Source organism: Sciurus vulgaris, assembly GCF_902686455.1.
Source record: "Sciurus vulgaris genome assembly, chromosome: 14".
Lineage (NCBI taxonomy): Eukaryota > Metazoa > Chordata > Mammalia > Rodentia > Sciuridae > Sciurus > Sciurus vulgaris.
The window spans coordinates 53527997-53543578 of NC_136475.1; the positions used below are offsets into that span (position 1 = coordinate 53527997).

General features: G+C 34.2%; 1 protein-coding gene across 3 annotated transcripts in view; it reads left to right on the plus strand.

Annotated features, from left to right (window-relative positions):
• Positions 1-15582, plus strand: part of ASB3 (ankyrin repeat and SOCS box containing 3) — a 95947-nt gene that overhangs the window by 25919 nt on the left and 54446 nt on the right. For 2 of the 3 annotated variants that reach the window (XM_079110229.1, XM_079110230.1), the window contains exon 3: positions 5039-5197. The exons of the other annotated variant lie outside the window; for it this stretch is intronic. In XM_079110229.1, coding sequence (XP_078966355.1) covers positions 5039-5197 — 159 coding nt within the window. The remainder of the gene's footprint in view (positions 1-5038; positions 5198-15582) is intronic. 3 annotated transcript variants of the gene reach the window in all.

Genomic DNA, 15582 nt, shown 5'->3' on the forward strand with positions numbered 1-15582 from the left:
AATACCTTGGTCTGAGCCACATTCTCTTTTGGTAATTAAAATGTGGTAATTAAGAAGAGAGAGGAAATTCTCCCTCTGCCTTTTTGTCCTATTGGGCTCACAACAGATTGCATGATTCTTGCCTAATTCTGTACTTAGTCTTCTGATTCAAATGCTAATCTCTTTTCAAAATATCCTCACAAATACACCCAGTAATTGGTATCATTGGCAGAGTGTTACAGCCTAGTCTTGTCACTGCTGCACAGATGGTTGGCATTGGTCCAGCTTAGATTGACCCAACCCTCAAAGTGTAAACCAAAAAGACATGCTCATCATGTTTGTCTATTAGGGGAGCCTTTAATTCTCTTTCCGTTTAAAGTTTCAGTAAGAAGGTGAGAAATAGAAGCCATTTTGTCTTCCACTGAGACTAAGTAGAGGTTAAGGCATTAGAAACAGTATGAAGAGCCATTTTTTTCAAGAAGTTCTCTTGTCAGGCAAGGAAGAAATTGAGAGAGTGGTGCATGATGGACTAGTACAAGTTGGGTAAGATCCCTTTGGTAAAATTCACACATCAATTTAAAGAAAGCAGGTTTATCATTGGAACTTCCAGACCCAATTTAGGATTGGGTTCTGAAGACTATATTAAAATATTTTGGAGACTTTGTCAAATTGATAATAACTCTTACAATTCATAAATATTGTAATGATTATAATCTTCATTTATTAGTGTCTTACACAAATTCAAACTAAATATATAATTCTGTTGAACCCCACTGAAGTTTTCATTTTACTGTTATAGAACCTGAGCCTCAGATAGTTCAAGGTATTTACCTAAAGTGTAGTACAGATTATAACTGGCAGAGCCAGGATTGCAGCCTAAATCTTCTAACTCTTAAGATGTTACCTTCCTGGTCCAGTGTTTTAAAGTTAGTTAACAATATTTGTTTTTCTATAGGTAAAAATTTTCAAGATCTCAGGTTAGTAGTAAATTAATTTCAGTATTTCTCATCTCGAGTGAGAAATGCCTTTTCTTTACTTCACAGATAATTACATCAGAGGTTTTGTTTCTTTTTGTTAGGATGGGTGTATATGTGTGTCACTAAGGGTGGCCTGCACTTAAGAGATGGGAATTAGGAGTTGGGGATGTAGTTCAGTGTCAGAGTGTTGGTCTAAATGTGTTGAGGCCCTGTTTGATCTCCAGCACTGGATGTGGGGTAAGGGGAAGAGGTGGGAATTAAGCTCTATTTCCTTGTGGGTGGGACCTCTATATAAATTATTCAGAATCTTCTGTTTGTCTCTTCTCTTCCATTTATTTATTTATTCAATCAATAAAATGTTATTTTTTCTCAAATTGTTTTGGCCATTGGATGCCCTGTCAGATTAATTCACATGTCCCTTTGACTGCTCTGATTTTTTAGTTTTTCTTGTTTTTTTTTTTTTTTTTTTTTGAGCACTTTTTAATTTTATGAACCTACAGTTTGCTCTGGCTCATTTTGTATATTCCCAAGGATCAACCATTCTGAGAGACCTGGTTTCTTTTGTTGAATGATATTCAAAACCAAGATCTGTGGTGTGGGTGTTTTCACTCTTACTGCAGTATCACTGATTTTGAAACCCTTTCAGTAGACAGAAAATATATTTATGGGTATTTATGTATATACATAGTTAAACATATAATTATATGCACATAACTATAATTGTTTCTGTATCTAGCCATCTGTACTCATACTGTTAAATTAAATGGGTTAATGCTGATATCTGGACCCTAGGATCACATTCTAGGTTCATTTTTAGCCTTTGCTTATATATAGCCTATCTTTCCATAAGAAGCTGGGCTTCAGATTCATAATCCATTTATTTATTTATTCCATCTTAGTGTATACACATATAGTGGTTTCAGAATAGCTAAATCTTTATAGGAAACATCTTTATATCAAATGTAGTGTTTATATATATCTCCTTTTGTCTTTAGTCTTAGTTTTCAGTCATAACATTATTTCTCAAAATTATATGGGCCAGCATCTTTTTTTCCACCTCCTCAGAATGAAATGAAATTCTTTTGTCACAGTCTGCATTCTATCCTAGTGATATTAGGGACGGAAACTTTTGACCCAATGACAACAGAAATGAAATCTGGCCAAAGAATATGAACACAAAGGCAAAACTTTAATTAAGAGAAAAAGCAGTATGTTGGGGGAGGAAACAGCCCTGATGGAGAGAAGATTCAGGTGAGCCCTGAATAAAGTGGCCACGTGGTGCATGGTGGTGCACACCTGTAATCCCAGCAGTGCAAGAGCCTGAGGCAAGAGAACCACAAGTTCCAGGCCTGCCTTGGCAACTCAGGGAGACCCTAAGCAACTAGTGAGACTCTGCTTCAAAATTAAAAAAAAAAGGACTTGGGGATGTTGCTCAGTGGTAACATGTATATAGTTCCTGAATTCAATCCTGAATACCAAACTGGCATGTGTGTGTGTTGCTTTTTATTGAGTTATTGAGGTGAGGTGGTGGGGGAATATCCTTGGAGGTGTCTTGGTCTCTGTGGTCTATTTGATTAAGAGTATGAGCGTGGTGAAAGGTGTATTACATAGACTGTTGAAAGAGTGAAGAGAGGTAGGGAAAGATTTCAGTGGGTAACAAGTTTGGATTAAAGTCTTAGAGCCTGTATACCCTTTTGTCCCTGATTGTCTCACTAGGATTCCTTCTTCCACCTACTTCCAGGTTGATTAAAAAAAAAAAAAATTACACCTGCTGTAAATTAGTACACCTTTTCTGTTTTAACTCGTGGTATTTAAATGTTCAAGATTAAACTCTTTTTCTTCCTAATGGAAGAGAACATCCATCCTTCTTTCTCTAGCAGGGACCCCTTTAAAGTTTGTTTAGAGGTTTTACTTTCCAGCTATCATTTTTCTTAGTCTGTTTTTCTTCTACCCTTTTTTTTTTTTTTTTTTAATTGCTACACTAATGATCAAACCCAGGGCCTCTTGCCTGCTAGGCAGGCACTCTTATTACTGAGCTTCTTTCCAACCCCTCTTTCTTCTGTTGGTTTCTTCTCTCCCTGGTAGGCATACTCTTCTCTGCATTTGTAGCAGCACCACATTATTTTACTTTTTTCAACTTGAAGACATGATTTTATGCATAAATCCAGGCTCCCCTACCATGCTTGTCTTGTTTATTTATCTATATTCTTTTTTTTTTTTTTTTACCTGTCCTACCCCACACTCAATATCTGGAATCATTTTACCAAGTGTAAAACCAACAGAAACAGTTCTACATTTTTATTGTAATTGTATTAAACATATGAATTACTTTGGAAAGAGTTGGTATCTTCTTAATGTTGAAGTTTCCCATTTAAGAACTAGACCTATGTCAGTTATGTACATACCTATCTATGTGTTCCTAGTTCATGTCATTTTTATCCACTAAATTATAAGATTTTGTGACAAAAAATCTTAATTGTATTCTACATGTAACACATGAAATACTACTTTCCAATTGATCTAAATAAACTAATCTTAATAATTACCAATTTCTGACTAATCTCTGAAACACTTTATCTGTGATAAGGCACTTAAAAATATGACTACTCTGGATTGGGGTTGTAGCTCAGTGGTAGAGCTCTTGCCTAGCATGTGTGAGGTACTGGGTTTGATTCTCAGCACTGCATATAAATAAATAAAATAAAGGTCCACTGACAGCTAAAAAAATATTTTTTAAAAATTTAAAAAATATGATCTATCTTGCCACTTAATTGCATATTCTGTAAAGTTTGAGGTTATTTTCTTTGAATACTTATAGCTGCTTTTTGAATATTATAGCTTGGTCTGCCTGTTTCATCAGTGAGTTATAATTATAAGAAATACTTAAAATAGATGACTATTTAGATGACTATTCTGGTATTTTAGGAAAATATTTTAGAAGATTTTTTTGTTTGTTTTATTATCACTCTCAGAAATGCCTTCATCATTCAGCCTTCACTGTACAGTCCATCCTGATATGGGCTTAGACTTTTATTGTTTTTGGTAAGAAAGTCACCTCTCAGTATTATCTTTTGCTGTATTAAAAATTTTTTAATGTAAGTGTTATTCACATAATTTATATGTAACTAGAACTTTTAGTTTTTCATCACATACTTCTTAAATAAACTCAGAAGTTCCTCTTAAATGTATGTAATAATTGTTTTTTGGAGGGGTGTTTTATTCTTTCAGAAAGGCAGTCTTTACTAAGGCTACTGTCTTAAGTTAGAAAGAGCATATTTAAAACTGCCTTTGTGGTGTTAGTTGAGTACAAAGCAGTAATGCTAGAGATGGGACCATTTTCCTCGTGAATTTAGAAGTAAATTTAGAAATAAAATCAAACTTATTAGTGTTTCAATAAATCTTGCTTCATCAAATCTTTGGTGCTGCATCCTCCTCAGATCTTGATGTTGATGATCTTTGAGCTCCTGCCCCTTCCCTCCTACTCCCTACCAAAAATTAGAGAAGAGAAAATTAAAGTGAGTGGGCAGAATTTGTGTGGTAAGAAAACCAAAGAACTGTTGACAATAGGATCCTTGTAGAACTTCTTTGTTTACCAGAGTTTCGAACTATGAGATCTATAATTTATGTTAACTTTTATTTTAATATTTCATTAAATTCTTCTTGTAATCTTTATTTTTTTTTGGTACCAGGGATTGAACTCAGGGGCACTTGACCCCTGAGCCACATCCCCAGCCCTATTTTGTATTTTACTTAGAGATAGGGTTCACCGAGTTGTTTAGCGCCTCGCTTTTGCCTCAGACTCTCGAGCTGTTGGGATTACAGGCATGCGCCACCACACTTGGCGCCTCTTGTAATCCTTTTTTTGTTGTTTTAAAATTTTTGTTGTAGATGGACATAATACCTTTATTTTATTTTTTTATTTTTGTGTGGTGCTGAGGATTGAACCCAGTGCCTCACAAGTGCAAGGCAGGTGTTTCACCACTGAGCCACACCCCCAGCTCTCCTCTTGTGATCTTTGCTTTTCAAGTCCAGGAAATAGTAAGTAATAATCTTCTGGTTGATGAGTTTTTATTCTTCCATAGATTCTTCTGAAAACTACATTAAGACAAAGACATTTGAGGGCTTCTGTGCGTTACATCTCGCTGCAAGTCAAGGACATTGGAAGATTGCACAGATTCTTTTAGAAGCTGGGGCAGATCCAAATGCAACTACTTTAGAAGAAACCACGCCACTGTTTTTAGGTGATGTATACTGTTTATAGTCTAGATGTGATTTTTAAATTATTATTATTATTTTTAGAGAAACTAACTTAAATTTACAGTTTGCTCCTTTGGCATTTCTTATACTACCACTTCTATGATTCTGAAACTGAAAGAATATTTTGAATAGTTCCCTCTTGTTTTCTGTCCCAGGGTGGTGGTATCTGGGAATTTTTATGTTTTTTTAAAGTTGCAAAATCTGTTCTGAATTTTCACCATTATTGTTCTCAGTATAGTTCTGAAACCAGGTAGTACTGAAATTGTAGCAGTAGTTACAAGGTTACCTGTGAATGTTTTATGTTGCATTTTCTTTTGTTGAACATTATGAATTTAAGAAGCTTTTATGAAAGAAATCACCAGCTCATCCCTTAGTGCCAGCTCATTTGTTGCCCATGTTGATCACTTTTCAGACTTCTTCAATTGTGAAGTACTTTAATTCCTTAAGGATGATGGTCTGATTCTAAGTGATATACTTCTAGTCACTGTCTTTTTTTCCTCCCTCCTTCTTTTGATCCTATTTATCATCAGGGACATTTGATCTCATAAAGTTGAGTGGAACTGGAAAATTAAGAGAATAAAACATTTGGGATAGAATCATTGTAACTAAGACTGTAGTTTTGGTCCTGGCACATATAATGTGTATGTTCACTTATTTACCACATGTGCGTCCATATTCTCACTTGTAATAGTACCCACCTAGTCTTTGTTACTGGCCTGAGAATAAAATGAAATGACTGTGGAAGTACTTTTTTTCCTTGGGAACTTAAAAATATTTGTTTAAAAATTTTATTTATGGTAGAATTTTTTCTCTTTAGCATAGAGTTCTGTGACTTTTGATGTATGAATAAAATTCTATAATGATAACAATCAAGCTGTAAAACCTTTCCAGCACCCCAAGATTCCATCTTGCTCTTTATTTTTAATCAACCTCTTCCCCCACCTCAGTACCCACTCATCTGTTCTCATTCTTGGAGTTTACTTTTTGCAGAATATCATATATGTATATGGAATAACACTATGTAACCTTGGAGACTGGCATATTTGACCTAGCATAATACTTTTGAGATTCATCTACATAGTTACATATACCAGTACTCCATTCCTTTTTATTGCTGAATAATATTCCATAGTGTGGTGTCACATTCTTAAGGTTTGATTATGATTGAACTCAAGTCTACGTGTAGATAGAAAATTTACTATTCCACTCTTTCTAATGGGAATATCTTCCCTACATAGAACTCACCAGCATTTAAATAAAGATGAGCTTTGGAAGGGAACACTTCTATTTGATGGTAGGAGCAATCAGAATGAGAAAAGCCAACAAGAAATGGGAAATTCAGGAAACTTCTCATTTTTCCATATGAAAATGGTCCTTCTGGAATTTTTTCCCCTAATACATAGTTAAGAGTTTGTTTTAGGAAGGAAGTCAGCACCTTTTTTTCTCTTCTCTACCTTTCCTTCTGTTTCTGGCTTTCTCTCCCTTCCTTTTGCTCCATATACATGTACACAGTATTCTAAGGATAGGTTGTAAAACTGCTTCCAAAATAAAAACATCTTTATTTATTAATATAGTAAATTCTAAGTGAAAATTCAGCAAGTTAGTTAGGAAGTAAGTTTTTTTCTTATTTTGTTAGATATTAAAAAAACATGGATAAGTTGTAGCTCAAGTCCAACCCAATGTGCCTTCATATAACGATTTCTGTGGGAACTGCACAGCATGCACTTTTTACTTTTGATGGATCGTTTTCATTTTTTGTTCTGAGACTGATTATTCTGTGTAAACTTTAGTGTCAAACATAGCAGTTATGTGTAATGAGAGCAAGTGTTTTTATAAACGGTGTTATGTAAGATTGCCTATTTCATTGTTTAACTGTGAAATGTGTTATACTTTAGCTTTCATGGCATATCCTTTAACTCTGATTCTGTAACTTTATTCCAAAATTTAACAAATCACCACTTGTTTTCACTTTTCACTAGTGTCTTTATGGAGAAGTGATCTTGCATAAGGCAATTTGTAGATACTAAGAATTTTGAAATTTAACATGCACATATCTTAATATATTTTATATTGATCTTTATTTTTGGAGTTATTTTTAGATTTTCCAATTGAAAAATTAATTATCTTCCTTAGGAATTGTAAGCATTTTTACTTGAGGACTTGTTAGTTTCTTAAAAATATGTTTTCCCAGACAAACGAATGGAATTCACTTAAACTTGCTTAAAAAGTACTAATTTTATGTTCAAGTATTTACTTTGATCTCTGTTTTTATAGTCTTGTGTTTCTTGATGTAACTTATGTCATACTTTTCTATGTTTTAAGATATCTTTTAATTCCTTAGTATAAGCAGTTATGAAACTAGAACATTTATTATTTTTTGCTTTCATGCAATAAAATTGAGTTGTTCTATCAGTTTATTATCATATTTGATAGATTTAAACCTCCAGCATTTAAAGAACAGAAAATCAGTATCCTTATTTCCTGATTCTTTTTTTGTTTTGTTTTGTTTTGTTTTGTTTGCGGTGCTGGGGATTGAACCCAGGGACTTGTGCTTGCAAGGCAAGCACTCTACCAACTGAGCTATCTCCCCAGCCCCAGTATCCTCATTTTCTTAGATAACTTTTTGTTTCTCCTTTTCTTTTCCAATTTTTGTCATTTATTTCATATTTGCATTGTCAATTGAAATAACATTTTGCTTCTTGTTCTGTCATCTTAAATTCTTCATTTTATTTAATTTTTAGTTAGATGGTTAAATAGCTTAGAAATATATTACCAGTTGCTTAGATGTGATTTTCCAGCCTTACTTAATTCTTCCTTAAAAGAGCGTTCCAAAAGGACCTATGGAAGTACTATCGCCTGAGTTCTTATTCAAAACTGAATAATGATTTTGTACTTGAACATCACTTTGTTTAGGCACAAAATCCTTTCTTTAAGAACTTTGTGTGTGTGTGTGTGTGTGTATGTGTGTGTGTGTGGTTATGGGAGATCAAACCTAGAGTTTACATAGGTTAAGCAAGTAATCTCTCTACCACTGAGCTACATTCTAGCCCTTTCTTAACTTTTTTTTTTTTTAATTTAAAAATTTTGTTCTTTTTAGATATACATGACCGTAGAATTTTTTTTTTTTTTTTTTGTACCAGGGATTGAACTGAGGGGCACTCAACCAGCCTTTTTCTTATATCCTTGATTGGGATTTTTGCTGGTTTTTTGTGATAATTCATCTTGGAAATATGTGTTACTGCTTGACAGCTGTCTTCATGAGGTGTATAATGGGAAGGAGCTGGAGTTTCATTCCGTACTAGCTGGCGTTTTTCTTTCAGTTCAGGGTGTTTGAGTGTGAGTATCTTTCACCATCCGTGGGGATTGGCTGCTACGGGTTTTTGCAGTGCATTTTCCCTTTGGTGGTAGCAGAGGCAGGCTGTTATTGCAAATACGACTTTTTTGTATGATTGCCCTTTTAGACCCAACTCCTCTGATTTTCATATTTCAGCTGGATCCAGAGCAGTTCCTGCTGGCAGCCCATGCATCTTTTCCTACTACTGGGAATTTATATTTTACACCTCAGAGGGAGCTTCTCACCTTTGAGAAGTGTTGTTTGCTAGCTTTTTCTAGCAAAGAAAGACATTTGCAGCTAAGACATTTCCTTCCTTCTTCCCACAAGTACACAGAATTGATCTCCATTCTTTTGGAGACCCTTTTAAAGCTATTTTTGATCTAGAGTTCAAAAATTTAAGACTAGGATGGATCCTTGTTTTGCTAAAAACAAAGTACTTTTATTTCATTTTCCTCTGATGATTTTGCATTAATTGGGTGTGGATGATTTTTAAGAAATTAAGTAAAAATGTGTACATTGTGCTACAGTATTAAAATTGGAAGTCTTTAATTTTTAACCTAAGACAGAAATTCTTGATTTTAGCATTTTTCAACAATTGGGTAGTTTATGGTAGAAATACATAGACCTAGATAAATTCCTTCCAGTCCTCCTGCCTGATACAGTACAATCTTTGTTCTAATTAGGTACCATACAGCAATGTTACTGAAAATGTCAGTCTATTTATATAAGAGACTTGAGCCAGAATGTAATTCAGTGTATTATTTCTTTCATCATGGAAGTTTTATCTCAAGAAAAAAATGTTCACTGAACTAAATGGTGTGCTTAGGGAAATAGTTGGTTTACATTCTGATGAAACCTTTATACCTTTTTAAGGACTGAAGCAGTCTACAGATTAATAGCCAGTTTATGAATGATACTGAATATCACATTTATACGGTATGCTTATGTGGCTGTCAAACTGGATTATTACATAGTTAAGGCAGTTGTCTCTTTGTTCTTTATGATTATTATTGCCATTGGTCACTAATGATATATGATTATTAACTGGTTAGTATGACTGAAATAGAAGTATTGCTTCCATATAAACAGCATTCCTTGGTCCATACAGTTTTTCTTTAGGAAAGAATCCTCAGTAATCATTTATTTCTCTAAGTTTTTTTTTTTTTTTTTTTGTGATACTGGTGATGTGCTCGCATAGCTAGGCAAGCATCCTACTACTAAACTACATAATATCTGGTCCTTTTTCTATAAGTCTTAAAATGGATCATACTTACAGAGTTAGCTCCTGTAAAAAGAATCCTGCTGTATTAATGTTTCAAAAACTTGAATGATTACTGAAAGTTATGGAATTCAATGATGTACCACTAGAAGAAGTTATAAACGTAGGGATGTTTTCTTAATCAAATGTTTCTTGTAACTTTCTGTTGAAATAATTGCTATATAGTAGGATAGTGAACTTTTAGGTTTTTGTCTTCTAATACATGTGGTTGAAGGATGTATTTTTTTTTTTTTTTTTTGGATGTGGTCTCTGATCTTTCATTAGCCATTAGACTTCTTCCTCCTAAAAACCGTGAGACATGTCAGTGACAGCATGTACAACTCCATTGGGGTGTTCACCACAACCTTTTCATTATGTTACTAACATGAATTTTGCCCATGAAGTCATGGTTTTTCTCATCAGTATACATCTTTAAGATTGTTAATCAATGGGAAAACATGAGGAAATTAATAAGATAGAAATATAAGTTTTCAAATGTAAGTTCTAGAGAAAGATTTTGTACATATCAGTAAAATGCTTCACTTTAAAGATAAACATTTTTGGAATGCATCTAAAACTACAGATAGAGGGTGATTTATTATGTATCTGTCATTGGTGGCCCAGCCTCAATTTATAATCATTCTGATTATAAGCTTTAGTTAAGAAATACATAACTGTGAACAGTTGTACTTACCCAGTGACATTCTTGAAATATAGGAAAATTCTGTATCCTTGCCAGTCACATTCTTGGAGTGAATGATTACAACTAATATATGACATCAATGGGAGTTAGATTTGTACTTTATTAGTTCTTTTGTCTTGGGTATTGGTAACATCTTACAAAAACACAAACCTGAAGTTATGTAGAATAAACTAGCAATACTAGAAAAAAAATCTGTCTTTATAGCTTAGTTGCTTTTCTGGTGCCACCAGATGTCAGTGTAACCACAGGACCAGAGAAATACTATAGGTAGATAGATGGCTTATGAGCAGTGTTTTTGATTCTTAAAAGGGGTAGTGAAAAAAGTTTTACATAAACTAGGTATAGAATGGAAAGACCAGGGCTGGGGATATAGCTCAGTTGGTAGAGTGTCTGCCCCGCAAGCACAAGTCCCTGGGTTCAATCCTCAGCACCGCAAAAAAAAAAAAAAAAAAGAATTGAAAGACCATTTTACTGTAGAATTGTATAGAAAAATGAAGTACTTAATGGAGAATAGAGTACATGTAGAACTCAAAAAAGCATAAATGTAATTAAAACTTATACATAATTCCATTGTACTAAATGAATACATAGATGATCTCTGGGATTCTCAGAACTATTGACAGCTCCCTGCTATAACTAGGGGAGTTGGGAAACATGTGGTTATGCTGTTCTTCAAAGCCTCATTGACTGGTATTTCTTAGAATCACTGTCAAAATTTAGATAACAGAATTCACCGTACTGTGATTTGTGGTTGGTACAAATTATCTGTAGTACTTCCCTAGAGTGTAGAGGCACATTTAGCATATTTCTATTTTTTTTATTAGTGCATCATAATTATATATAGTAGTGGAACTCGTTATGTATTTGTACATGCACGCAATGTAACAATATAATTTTGGTCAATTTTGTTCCCCAGTAAGCACTTTTTCAAAAGAACATTCACTAGGATAATTACATTTTTAGATGTCTAATTTTTAAAAATTTACTCTTTAACAAATGCTGTATTGAATAATGATCATTATTTACTACTCTTAGTTGGTTTTAGTACTTAAACACATATGTATATAGGGCAGCCCTATTTCTCCCAGATGGAGTCTTTTTTTTTATTGACATCTTTTTTAGTTTTACAGACTGCATTTTGATTCATTGTACACAAATGGGGTACAACTTTTCATTTCTATGGTTGTACACAATGTAGATTCACACCATTCATGTCATCATACATATACATAGGGTAGTACTGTCTGTTTCATTCTATAATCTTTCTGTCGCCCACCCCCTCCCACCCCATTTTCCTCTACACCATCCAAAGTTCCTTCATTCTTCTCTTCCCCCCCCAACCCCCCTCGTTATATATTGTCATCCACTTATCAGAGAAACCATTCGGCCTTTGGCTTTTTGGGCTTGGCCTGTTTCACTTAGCATGATATTTTCCAACTTCATCCATTTACCAGCAAATGCCATAATTTTATTCTTTATGGCTGAATAATATTCCATTGTGTATATATACCACAGTTTCTTTATTCATTTGTCAGTTGAAGGGCATCTAGGTTGGTTCCACAATCTAGCTATTGTGAATTGAGCTGCTACAAACATTGATGTGGCTGCATCACTGTAGTATGCTGATTTTAAGTCCTTTGGGTATAGGCCAAGGAGTGGGATAGCTGGGTCAAATGGTTGGTCCATTCCAAGTTTTCTGAGGAATCTCCAGATTGCTATCCATAGCAGTTGCACCAATTTGCAACTCCACCAGCAAATTATGAGTATGCCTTTTCCCCAACATCCACGCCAACACTTATTATTGCTTGTATTCTTGATAATAGCCCTTCTCATTGGAGTTAGATGAAATCTTAGGGTGGTTTTAATTTGCATTTCTCTAATTAGTAGGGATGATGAGCACTTTTTCATGTATTTGTTGATCACCTGTGTATCTTCTTCTGTGAAGTGTCTGCCTATTTCCTTAGCCCATTTATTGATTGGATTCTTTGTATTTTGGGTGTAAAGATTTTTAAGTTCTTTATAAACTTTGGAGATGAGTGCTGTGTCTGAAGTGTTTGTGGAAAAGATTTTCTCCCACTCTGTAGGCTCTCTTTTCACATTATTGATTGTTTCCTGTGCTGAGAAAAAACTTTTTAGTTTGAATCTATCCCATTTATTGATTCTTGCTTTTATTTCTTGCACTACGGGGGTCTTGTTAAGGAAGTCTGGTCCTACGCCAACGTGATGGAGATTTGGGCCTACTTTTTCTTCTGTTTGGTAAAGGTTCTAAGTTCTAATTCCTAGATCCTTGATCCATTTTGAGTTGAGTTTTGTATGGGGCGAAAGATAGGGATTTAATTTCATTTTACTGCATATGAATTTTCTGTTTTGCCAGCACCATTTGTTGAAGAGGCTATCTTTTTTCCATTGTATGTTTTTGGCACCTTTGTCTAGTATGAGATAACTGACTTATGTGGGTATGTCTCCGTATCTTCTATCCTGTACCATTGGTCTGCCTGTCTATTTTGGTGCCAATACCATGCTGTTTTTTTTTACTATTACTCTGTAGTTGAGTTTAAGGTCTGGTATTGTGTCACTTCTGTGTCACTCTTCCTACCCAGGATTGCTTAGGCTATTCTGGGTCTTTTGTTCTTCCAGATGGATTTCATGATTGCTTTTTCTGTTTCTATGAGAATTGTCATAGGGATTTTAATTGGAATTGTGTTAAATCTGTATAGCGCCTTTGGGAGTATGACCATTTTGATAATATTAATTCTGCCTATCCAAGAACATGGGAGATCTTTCTACCAGATAAAATCTTGAGTCTGTGTCTTCATGAAGTCTTCAAGTAGGGCTTGTGATTAACTTAATGTGTTATATAATGCAAGTGAGATTTATCTTTGGCTGAAAGTCTTGTGTGAGTCAAAGACTGCTTCTGGTTCTTCCATTTTTCATTTTCAAAAAATTATCATTACTCAGTATTACTTAGATTACTTCTTTTTATTTTCTTCTTTTCTCCTCTGATTTAGGAAATATAAAGCTTTTTTCTTTAAAAATATAAAATGTCTCCCAAGAAATTATTATAAGAAATGATATTCTCATGTCATTCTTACTTTCTTAAACTTTTATACTGAAAGCTTTCTTCAGTACTATGATCTATGGTTGGAGGCACAGTGTTTCTCCCTCAGAACTTTTGGTTTTTCTCTTCTGCTGTCTCAGCTGGATAAAGTCTTACAGATAATACCTGTTTGAATTAGTGACAAGAAAATTTTTCCTACTTCTCTCTGTACCTTGGACACTTTGAGTTCTACTTTCCAAAGTGAGGTCTTACTTCTTTCCTATTCTTTATTCTTGGACTGTGGGTACTGGTATAATACCAGACATTTTGATTCTTCCTTTTTTTTTTTTTTTTTTTTTTTTTTTACTTTCTAGGAACCCATGCTGCATTTCTAAGTTCTAGATTACACTTTTCATTTCTCTAATTGAATGAACATTTACCACAAATAAGACATAGTGGTTGCAACTGATGGCTTGACTTCCTATTTCCAATGTCAGGCATATATCTTGGAGATAGGTATTTTAAGTTAAATTCCAGTTTAGTTATATTCTAAAATTTAGACCAGCTCTGTCCAATAGAAGTTGGAAATGTCCTGTATTGGCCCATAGTCACTAACTACATGTAGCTCTTGAGCACTTGAAATTAGGCCAATTTGAGGGACTCAAATTTTAATTTTCATTTTAATTAAATTTAAACAGCTACATGTAGCTACATGTAGTGGAGAGTACAGATCTAGATAGCAACAGAATGAGTGTGGTTCTTACTTCTTAACTGAACAAGAGTCCTTTTTTATCTTGAAACATTTGACTCCTTTGCTTTAGTATATAGGTTGTGCCACATAGAATTCAATAGTAATTCAGCTGCTTAGCCGATCAGTTTTGCTTATCAGTGGGATGGTAGAAGTTGTAGCTGAATTTCATTACATTGTCCTGTGTTGATTAGGAGATTATTATGTAATTATTAGACCTTTGAACTATTAGTATTAGTTCCTGACACCAAGGGCTTACCATTTATTTGAAAATATTATAATAACTAGAATTCAGGGCAAGTTACTCTACAGAGCGCAAGAGCAACAGAGTGTTATGAAGGTTAGCTTTTTCCCAATTACTATTATTATTCTGTTGTAGAGTCATCTACTTTTTTGCCTTGTCTCCCTCTTCCCATTTAAGTTTTAAAGTAGATTTCGATTAATATGTATAAAAATGTGACTTTAGTATTACTGAGTAAGTATAACATAGTTTAGTTAGATTATTTTATTCTGATGTTTTGAAAATTTAGATTAGGCTATATGCACACTGGAAATATTTCAGATATTTGCTGGGGATATAGCTCAGTGGTTGAGTGCTTACCTAGCATGTTTGAGGCCCTGAGTTCAATCCCCAGCACTGAAAAAAAAAAAAAAAAAAGAGAGAAATATTTTAGATATTTGTGAATTCCCATATTGAAATTACCTTTACAATTTATGAAAATCTCCTTTAAAAATTCACAGACAGGGCTGGGGAGATAGCTCAGCTGGTAGAGTGCTTGCCTTGTAAGCACAAGGCCGTGAGTTCTATCCCCAGTACCGCAAAAAAAAAAAAAAAAAAAAAAAAATTCACAGACAGAAGTGTGGTGGTTCATGCCTGTAACCCCAGTGCCTCGGGAGGCTGAGGCAGGTGGATCACAAGTTTGAGGCCAGTCTCAGCAACTTAGCAAGGCCCTAAGCAACTTAGTGAAACTCTGTCTCAAAATAAAAAATAAAAGGACTGGGGATGTAGCTCAATTTCCAGACACCCTCCCAACCCCCCCCCCCCCAAAAAAAAAAAGTTCATGGACAATTTTAAACATATACAAAAGCATAGAGGAAAAATATAGTAAATTGCCATGTACATAGCTCCCAACTTAGTAGTTGTCAGTTCAGTATCAGTATTTTTTCTCTTACAAACTTATTTATTACCCCCATTCATTATTTTTGAAGGAAAATTCTATTCATCATAGAATTTAAAACAAAAACACTTGTATACCTACCTATCTCCACAGAATAAAGATACTTTATTA